Source organism: Lucilia cuprina, chromosome 3 (genome assembly GCF_022045245.1).
Source record: "Lucilia cuprina isolate Lc7/37 chromosome 3, ASM2204524v1, whole genome shotgun sequence".
NCBI classification, from domain to species: Eukaryota; Metazoa; Arthropoda; class Insecta; order Diptera; family Calliphoridae; genus Lucilia; species Lucilia cuprina.
The window spans coordinates 52222131-52231157 of record NC_060951.1 but is presented as its reverse complement, the minus strand read 5'-3'; the positions used below and the strand labels follow the sequence as shown (position 1 = coordinate 52231157).

The 9027-nt window shown below is 28.9% G+C and overlaps 2 protein-coding genes across 6 annotated transcripts; both read left to right on the top strand.

Moving 5' to 3' along the window:
• Positions 1 to 541: 541 nt before the first annotated feature.
• Positions 542 to 6606, top strand: LOC111683186. 5 transcript variants are annotated; one of them, XM_046946528.1, is made up of 3 exons: positions 542 to 905; positions 2214 to 3741; positions 6406 to 6606. In XM_046946528.1, the coding sequence occupies exons 2-3, from the start codon at positions 2364 to 2366 to the stop codon at positions 6450 to 6452; spliced, it is 1425 nt and encodes a 474-aa protein (XP_046802484.1). In that variant the 5' UTR covers positions 542 to 905; positions 2214 to 2363; the 3' UTR covers positions 6453 to 6606. The 5 variants fall into 5 exon arrangements, with proteins under 5 accessions (XP_046802484.1, XP_046802486.1, XP_023301005.2 ...); XM_046946530.1 differs by having other exon boundaries at positions 561 to 671; XM_023445237.2 differs by lacking the exon at positions 542 to 905 and adding an exon at positions 945 to 1599.
• Positions 6607 to 7073: 467 nt separating this feature from the next.
• Positions 7074 to 8061, top strand: LOC111683191. Its single transcript, XM_023445242.2, has 3 exons — positions 7074 to 7419; positions 7483 to 7629; positions 7697 to 8061. Exons 1-3 carry the CDS (start codon positions 7110 to 7112, stop codon positions 7900 to 7902), a joined length of 663 nt encoding a protein of 220 aa, XP_023301010.2. The 5' UTR covers positions 7074 to 7109; the 3' UTR covers positions 7903 to 8061.
• The last annotated feature ends 966 nt before the right edge of the window (positions 8062 to 9027 follow it).

Sequence of the window (9027 nt, the reverse complement as noted above, 5' to 3'; positions counted from 1 at the left end):
CAATTGAATTTGGTTCATACTTTATGGTTTCTGTAAAATATTATCCCCATTAGGAGAAATTTCATTAAATATAGAAGATGATATATGCATTAGAAAAGCTTAAATATTTTTCACTTTTCCGATTATTGATAATTCACAAAGTTCGGGAAACATATTAATCACCCATAACTGAAAACTTCAAAAATCAAACGACTTCCTAATTTACGATAAAAATTTATAATTTTTTTTTATTAAAGCAAATCCTCTCCCTGACAATAAAGTATGATGAGTGCGAAAATACACGAATTTTATTATTGTGGGAGCGTAATTTTTGTTTTTAATTTTTTGTTTTTAATTTTCTTAAAAAAAAAATCACATATGTACAATGTACGAAAAATGTATACTGTAAACAACCAAATAACAACAAATAAATAGAATTTTTTTTTAACTTCTCATTGGGACAGTGAGAAAAACGTACATATAATAAAAAGAAGAACACATCTGAACACATTCGAACACATGCTGATGAATGATACTTATGTTGCTTTCAGATATTAAATCCTCATAACAGTTGGGCAAAATGGCTGAGAATGGTCGGACGGTTAAATTTCGGATAAAAAATTAAAATAATTTCTTAAAAAGCAAAAATAAACGCATTCAAACGATTAATATAAAAAATAAAACAAAAACAAGTAAAAGAAATAACAGAAATAATAATAAACAAAAAATTGTTTATAAATGTCACACATATGTTAAAGACTACCAAAATAAAGAACAACAAAAACAAAAAAAGATTTGAGAAAACAAAAAAAACGAAGCCAAATCACACACGATATAAAAATAAATAAATATAATTAAGATTTTAAAAAGCAACAAATTCGAAAATTTATTTAAAAAGAAAGTGAAATTTATTTGTATTGAAAAAAGTAAGGCATTTGAAAAGTGTGTTTGATGTGCTAATTGTATTTAATTTTGGAAAACAAACATCAAGAAAAAAACACGACACTTTAAGATAATTTTGCCAATAAAAAGAAACATAAGATAAATTCAAAGTGTTAAATGATAAATTAAGAAAATGTGTGTTTCAATTGTCTACAATTTAAAATTGTTTTGAAGTGAATGAAACCATTTCAGCTTATTTTTTTACACAAAAACTACTATTGTTTCTAAACGCATACTTTGCTTGCCTCTTGAACGTCATTATCTTTTTGAATTCTATAAATATTTAAAACATACAAAAAATTTAAACTATAAAAATAAACTACTAACGGCTCATTGAAATTTTAAATAAATAACAAAAAAACTGAAGCAAAAAAAATTAAGAAAATTATTTTTCGTTTGCTAGTTGGCCTTTAGCCAGCGGCTAAATGTTGATCTTCATAAACAAACCGATGATCATTTGAATTGTACTCGTATATAAAAATTATAGAATTCTTCTTTGATAATACTACGTTAAAGTTTATGTCCCCTTTTATTCCCGTTTCATGTGGTTTTCTTTGAATTTATTTGGGTGACATTAAAAGTCATCACTTTTTCATTTTATTTTGCGGAACATATGTGTATATACATAAATCGAGTTCAATTTGGATGACATCGTCTGCACAAATTGTTTGACAACAGGTGGATTATAGTATAAAAATGCTATGTAAATATTACACCATTTCTAACTGTATTTAGAAAGTGTTAGTTTATGTAGCTTTTACTTCCACGTTCGAGCATCGTTTCAATTATATATGGATGATACCTTTTCCCATTAGGGTTTAAAACTTTTTTTTAATGAAAATTTCTCCTTCATTGGCGATATAAGATCCAGCAGGTGATTTACAGTTATGCTTACAATTTGTTAAATTACTGATAGTGTCCGAATTATTAAAAATATATCGAGAGAAAGAAAATCCCTCTTTTAATATTTTGTAACAATCGGTCCATAATCGTAAGAATCGGTTCGTAAAGGATCAAATACAATTAAATCAAAATCTTTTTATTATATTTTGTGATGATCGTCCATCCAAAGCAAAAAAAAAAAAAATCGGAAATCAATCAATATTTTATCCAAAAATTTGTTTAACTATACTGCCCCTTGTAATATTTTAATATCAAAACAAAAAATACATTTATTCAAAGCAAATAAAATATATATTTAGAAATGGTGTAGATATCTTAAAATATTATTTCAAAACTGAATCATATTTTTATATCTTATTTTTTGCCTAAATATTTTAAAAATCATTTAGAGAGATTAAACGAAAATAAATAATAATAAACTCAAAACACTCTTAGCGAGAGATACATAGTTGTCACATACATACAAGAGAGTAGAAGGTGAATTTCGAAAATAGAATCGCACAAGTGTTTCCTTATGTGATTTACATACTATTTCAACAATGTCAGATTTGTTTATGGATATGCATCGTCGTCGTCGACGTTGGCATAGCCATCAGACCACACCACCAACGTCCACATCACCGTCAACAACTACAACAACAACAACCTCAGAATCGCCAAGTTCAACACAACATACAATAAACGATCACAACACATTTAGTCATCATAATAAAATGACAACAAATGATGCTGCTGATGCAGCTTATAATGCAAATTATAATAAATTAAAAGAACCCAAAGAGGGAAAATGTGAAAATTATGATTATGATGACAATGATGAATTTGCCAATATATTAAGTTTGAAATTACGAAAACCCAAACATTGGAAATGGGAGCTATCTACCTCGAAATCATGTTCTAATATAGCTCTGCCACGTATTTTACTGTACGATCATAAAGGTCAACTTTTGGTAGATGCTCAGGATGATAATGAAAGTGTTTATAAACAAGAGGATTTTGAAAAACCAAAACGTGATAAATCGAAAAAACGTTCTCATCAATCGAAACAAGAACGATCTGCCACGACAAATCTAACGCATTCCATACGTAAAGCTTTGGAAAAAGAATTTAATGGTTTACAAATTCAAGAAGCCACACCATCTCCCGAACCTTATGCCAACATGTCCAATTCTTCTCATCGTAGTCGTAAAGCAATTGACTTTAATACAACCGATTTACCGGATTATAGTCTCTCGAGAAGGTCTTCCTCTTTAAGAGGAGTTCGTTTCAATATAGAAAACGACGATGATCAAGCCTATTATACATCACAAATACCGGAATTTTTACCTACTCCACCTTCGACAACAACACCCACATCATCGTCGTCGGGTCCTCGAGGGAAAAGAAAATATCGTCGTTCCCAAAGTTCGGGTAGATCATCAGCACATTCGGAATCCATACTCGAAAGATTTAGTTATCAAAAAGGACGTTTTTCTTCGCCCGAATACGCAGAAGAAAAAGAAGTTCAACATGGTCCACGTTACTTTTTGCGTACTAGCAAAGCTGGTACTTTGGTAGTGCAAGAAGATAGTTTTAGTCAACATCCCAGAAGAAGAAGACGAACAATTAAAAATCGCTCTACCGAGTCATTGCAAAGTGGTCAGAAGTCTTTACTTTCATCTACGCCTCCAGCACAAACGCAATCTGCCTGCAATAGTCCAACTCGAGCGAGCGATTTAAGTCGTAATACTAGTAGAAAACAACAACCCATACGTCGTAATTTGACTGATGGAAATATTTTACTAAATAAACAATTATCAACATCTGAGGAAGATATTGCAACAGCAGCAGCGGTAGCTGTTGGCCAAAAACAACTAATGGAAAATGTTAATTCAAGACATTTGCGTAAATATGCACAGGCACGTAATCAAGCAAAAGGTGGGTAGATTTACAAACATGCAGTACATATTTTAAATGTATTTATTTAATTAGAAGACTGACAATGATGTAGTACAAATAAAATGTATCGTTTTATTTACTAGAATACTTAGATAATATGTTTTTAAATTTTTAGTAGCTTTATTGAAGTCCCAATGACACTATCTAGCCCTATACAAACTTCCCTTCAGAAAATGACTTAAAGGTCAAAATTCACTTATAAACACTAATAACGCGATTAAATTCTACATGAATAGTTTTGATGCCGACGGAAATTCCTTTACCAAAATTTATAAGGATATGCCCATATTTGACATCGTGTCGAAAACCTCTTCTTTTTTATAGTAAATAAGTAAAAATATAATCCACATTTTTAACATACTTGCTTTTGTCGTCTAGGCTTGACTATACATTCAGACTTGTTTACCAAATTAGTTATTTTGTCATCTTGTAAATAAACTTCATATTGCTTAATAAACGATCTTTGGAAGAGTGTAATTTACCTTTGTTTTAGATCGAGGTCTAGAGAATCTGAAATACAATTTTATTTGTACATATTTATGATTCCATTTAAACATCGATTAATTTAAGAGAGTCAATTATGAAAGTAGCTTTGTACTTTCTATCCCTACAACCAATCATTGTTTCTTATTATTTTCTTATTGAATCTTAATCCTGGATGTGTATATCTACATAGCGGACATAAGACACCTAGCAGTTAAGTCGAACAGTAGCGAACTACCTATTTAACCTACCTCGTCGGCGACGAGGAAGTCAATCGTCACCACATAAATAATAATGGCATTATCTAGGGTTATCTTGTCTGTTTAAAGACGTAGCAGATGAAAGTCTCTGCTAGGAATCGAACCAACAACGCCGGATTGACAGGCTAGCACAATACCAAGAAGGCGTTCCTTTTATATCCTACACCGCTTTAGTGGGGAGGGTATATTGGGTTTGTGCTGTTATTTGTAACATGCAGAATCGTTTTATGAGTCAATTAAGCTATGTCCGTCCGTCTAGCAGTCCATGTAAACCGTGTGTGCAAGATGCAGGTCGCAATTTTTAAGATAATTGGATGAAATTTGGCACTAATGTGTTTTTTTTTGCCCCAAGGACAATGTGGTTAAAATCGGTCCATTATTTCCAGCCCCCATACAACCGTACCCCTCGAATAGGGCCTTGGTGCTTATAATTAAGTTAAATGATCTATTATGTCAACAAAAAAGCCGAAAAACTTAGATTTATAGAACTTTTAATGACACTACCGATTGGTCAATTCGGTAGCCCCCATACAAACTCCACTTTAGAAAATTACATGAAAATACATATAAAAACTAATAACACTTTTAAATTCTGCATAAATAACTTTGAAGAAACTTCCTCTTCCAACATTTATAAGGATAGACCCATTTTTACCCCGTACCCCTCTTGTAAAAAAATCTCTTTTTTGTCAAAAATAGGTAAAAATATTAAAAAAAGTAAAAAAACAAATCAAATGCTTTTTTTAATAATCCACATTTTTAACATATTGACTGAATTAGAGTATCATATAGTCGGTAATGCCCGACTATACCTCCATTCTTGTTATACCCTACATCACCATAGTAAGAGAGAATTATATGTTTGTGCTGATGTTTATAACCATCGGAAAGGGCCTTTCAGTTTTCAGTTAATAATGTTAAATGTCGTAGTATCTCTATAAAAATCGTCAAAACTTAGTTCTATATACGTCTAATAAATATGCTTTGAAAGCACACAAACCTAATAGAAATGGTTGAGCTCCAAATTCTTTCCTTTATGACGAATCTTTCTCAGTATACACTAGCGGAAATATCTCCTATACTTATTGACAAACTTTATTAATTTAAGACAAGTAAATTTTTAAAACCGTATTTAATAGAATTATCTATGTTTTGGGTTTCAAAGAACTTCAAAAAACAGATGGACAGACATTTGGATTCGAAACTTTTTTAATAATCGAGACTTATAAATTTATATAGACTATTCTAAAAAATACTATTTCTATTAAAATGGCTAAAACTGAATTCTCTGTATAATGTAAAAAATATTTTAGAATAAACATAATGATAACATAAATTTTCAGTAAACTAAAAAAAAAAATAATGGGAAAACAGGTGGACGAATTTTGCAAAAAGTGCTAAAGAAGGCAAAAATTCTATTAGATTTTCTTCCATATGTGAAATAAGGTTTTCATACTACATTTAATAAATATTTACAAATAACTTATTAAAAATATAAATTAAAATAAAATCACATGTGTCAGCCTATTTATTAATGACACACAAATGTCTGGATAGGGAATATCGTATATTATATACCAGGGGTATACACGAACATACTTATTATATATACACACAGTAATATATGATAATTTAATGTTTTTCTTTTATTGTTTTTAGGCAAAAGAAATATATTAGCTTTAAACTTATTTTGGATGTTGTCCAAATGTTAAATAGCAATTTCGTTTTTATATAAATTTTCATTCTTTAGCAAAGTATTTTGATCAATTATTTAAAAACTGTCAAAACTTTAGAAATTTCTTTATGACAGTACAGTTTTTCTGAATCCTTAAAAAGAAATTATTTTGACTGATAATGAAAAATGATATTGTACAACAATAATTTTTTTTCTTATTTACAGATTTAGATTATTCAGCCGATGTTCATCAAAATGGCAAAGTTAGATGAAATTATTGGTAAAAGTTTCGTGACGAGTATTGTTCATTAATAGATATATATTGTATATTTAAAGACATGGTTGTGAAAAATATAATAATGCAAATACTTAATTAATTTATGATGTAAAAATATGTGTAAATAAAATTGTAAAATAATTTTTAAACATTAATTGTGTTAATTTTGTATTTTAATTCTAAAAACTTTAATTAAAATTAGCTTAAAAATGGAAATTTTTTAAAAAGGAAAATTTAGAAAATATAATACATATATCCGAAACACGAAATTGAAATTAAAGCATTCAGAAATTCCGAAACTATATTCAGTGGCAATGTAAATACAAAAACAAATGCGATAGCAGTAGTGGGCGTGGCACATACCGAGGTAAATTTTATAATTAAAAAATTTCAACTTGCTTTAATAATGGAAATTTTTTAAGATGATGTAGGCCCTGCCTAAAAGTATACATTCAAATAATTACCACTAAACATAATAAAATACATACAACATATTTGTAAAGTAATCATCATCTTAAGATCATGATCTTAATTTATATTATCGCTAAAAAAAACAATTGTCTTATTTTGCATTTGTTTTTTTATTTTACTCATATAAAGAGTCACTACAATTCACAAAAAAATTTTCATTCATTGTCTAACAATCAAAGAAATGTTTACAAATAATTTTCTAAAATTTGCGTTTATTGTAAGCGTTCTGTTTACAGTAGAAGTTGTTCTTAAGCAAGTAGAAAGTTCCATGTCAAATGCTCATTATGGGGACAATTCCTATCAATATCCCATAGTATATCAACGTTTTATACGACGACGACCATCAATGTATCCACATTATCAATATATGGAAGAAATTGTCGAAATATTTGATACAAAAGAGAAGCCTCCCTCTGGAGGCAGAATAATAATGTCCGATGAAGAGATTGATAAATTTATATTCTGTGATTTTAATCGGCATCTGGATCAATGTAAGTATATAACTAGTAGTATACAAATCAGAAAAAATAAGATTTTTTTTTATTAAAATTTAGGTAAAAGTTATTGGGAATCTCGTAAGAAACCTACAATTACCAGACCTACAACTACAAATAAACTTCCATCCAGTGGCAGAACAACTATGACAGATGAAGAGGTTGATAAATTTATATTTTGTGATTTTAATCGACATCTGGATGAATGCAAGTACATGATAGTATTTTAATCTGAAATATATATATTTTTTAATTTTTTTATATTTAATTTTAGGTAAAAGTTATTGGGAATCCCGTAAAAAACCTACAGTTTCCAGACCTACAACAACAAAAACACCTTTAATTGAAACCACAACTACAAGTGATCCTCAAATAACAACAGAATTTTCTGAAATTCCACATCTGGCCGATAATGAAGATGAAGATTTGAACTTAGAAAATGAAACGAATTATGATTATGATGCTGATTATGATGAATAGTACTTATGTATTATAATTTAAGTAATTATTTAATTTCTTATATAGAAGCTCTAATTTTTGTTTTTTATATCGAAATAAATTCACTAAATATAAATATTTTAAAATCTTTGAGAATCATCGTTTAGATGAGGCTCACAAGATTTCCATAAACATATTGTATATCATGAAGCCCATATAATTTAACGAATATATCTGGAGGGCATTCGGAAGTGATCAGATTTGCCAATTTGCTATACAGTAGTCTGCACTTTTGTAGATCGAAGCAATCACACAAAATATTTTGTAATAATTTTTCTATTTCGTCAAACCATTAACTATTTGATATGCGGCCGCCTATAAAGTATCCAGTTAAATCTTAAGGAATTAAGGAATTTCCATCAGGAACCAATAGAATGTAGTAATCACACAAAATATTTTGTAATAATTTTTCTATTTAACAGTTCTATTGATCAAATTCTATTACAATTAAATTTAGAATAACTTTTTAAAGATTTATATTTTGGCAATTTTGTATAAAGTGGCCTAACTCACAAATCCACTTGAATAAAATTTGCACAAAGGTTCGTACGAATGAATAGTAGGACAGATACAATTTTTTAGATCTCACTTACTGAGTAAGAGCGGGTCAAAGTTGGAAATTTTGGTGAAATTGCCCATTTGTAAATATAAAGTTAAACTTGACTTGATAAATAAATATATAAATATATTAAGGACCTAATCGTGTGGATTTTATTTATAATAAAGTGGAAATACTGATAATGGAGAGTGTTATACTAATGATATTGCCAGATTCAAAATTTTAAATGAAGGTTTGTATCTAAGATAAATACGATTTTTTGTATACATGCATTTTAAGATCAAGGTTTGTGACTGCGATAAGCAATTTATTAATATTTTTGTTATGTTAACAGGCTGTTTCTTTATACATACGAGGATCATTTTAAAAATGATTTAAAATGTTTATAAATGTATATACATGATAATTAAACTTGGTATCAACACCTACCAATTCGGCAAAAAGTGCAAAAATCGTTAAACACATTATGAATTTAAAAGAGAAAAACTGTCCTTCCTAAATAAAGGAGCCATAGGGACACGCCAATAAAGAATAACAACATTTATCAT

Coding starts and splice junctions, on each gene's coding strand:
- LOC111683191 (XM_023445242.2), top strand. CDS start 7,110: ATGTTTACAAATAATTTTCTAAAATTTGCGTTTATTGTAAGCGTTCTG. Junction 7,420..7,482: donor TAATCGGCATCTGGATCAAT/GTAAGTATATAA, acceptor ATTAAAATTTAG/GTAAAAGTTATTGGGAATCT. Junction 7,630..7,696: donor TAATCGACATCTGGATGAAT/GCAAGTACATGA, acceptor ATTTAATTTTAG/GTAAAAGTTATTGGGAATCC.
- LOC111683186 (XM_046946528.1), top strand. CDS start 2,364: ATGTCAGATTTGTTTATGGATATGCATCGTCGTCGTCGACGTTGGCAT. Junction 3,742..6,405: donor GGCACGTAATCAAGCAAAAG/GTGGGTAGATTT, acceptor TCTTATTTACAG/ATTTAGATTATTCAGCCGAT.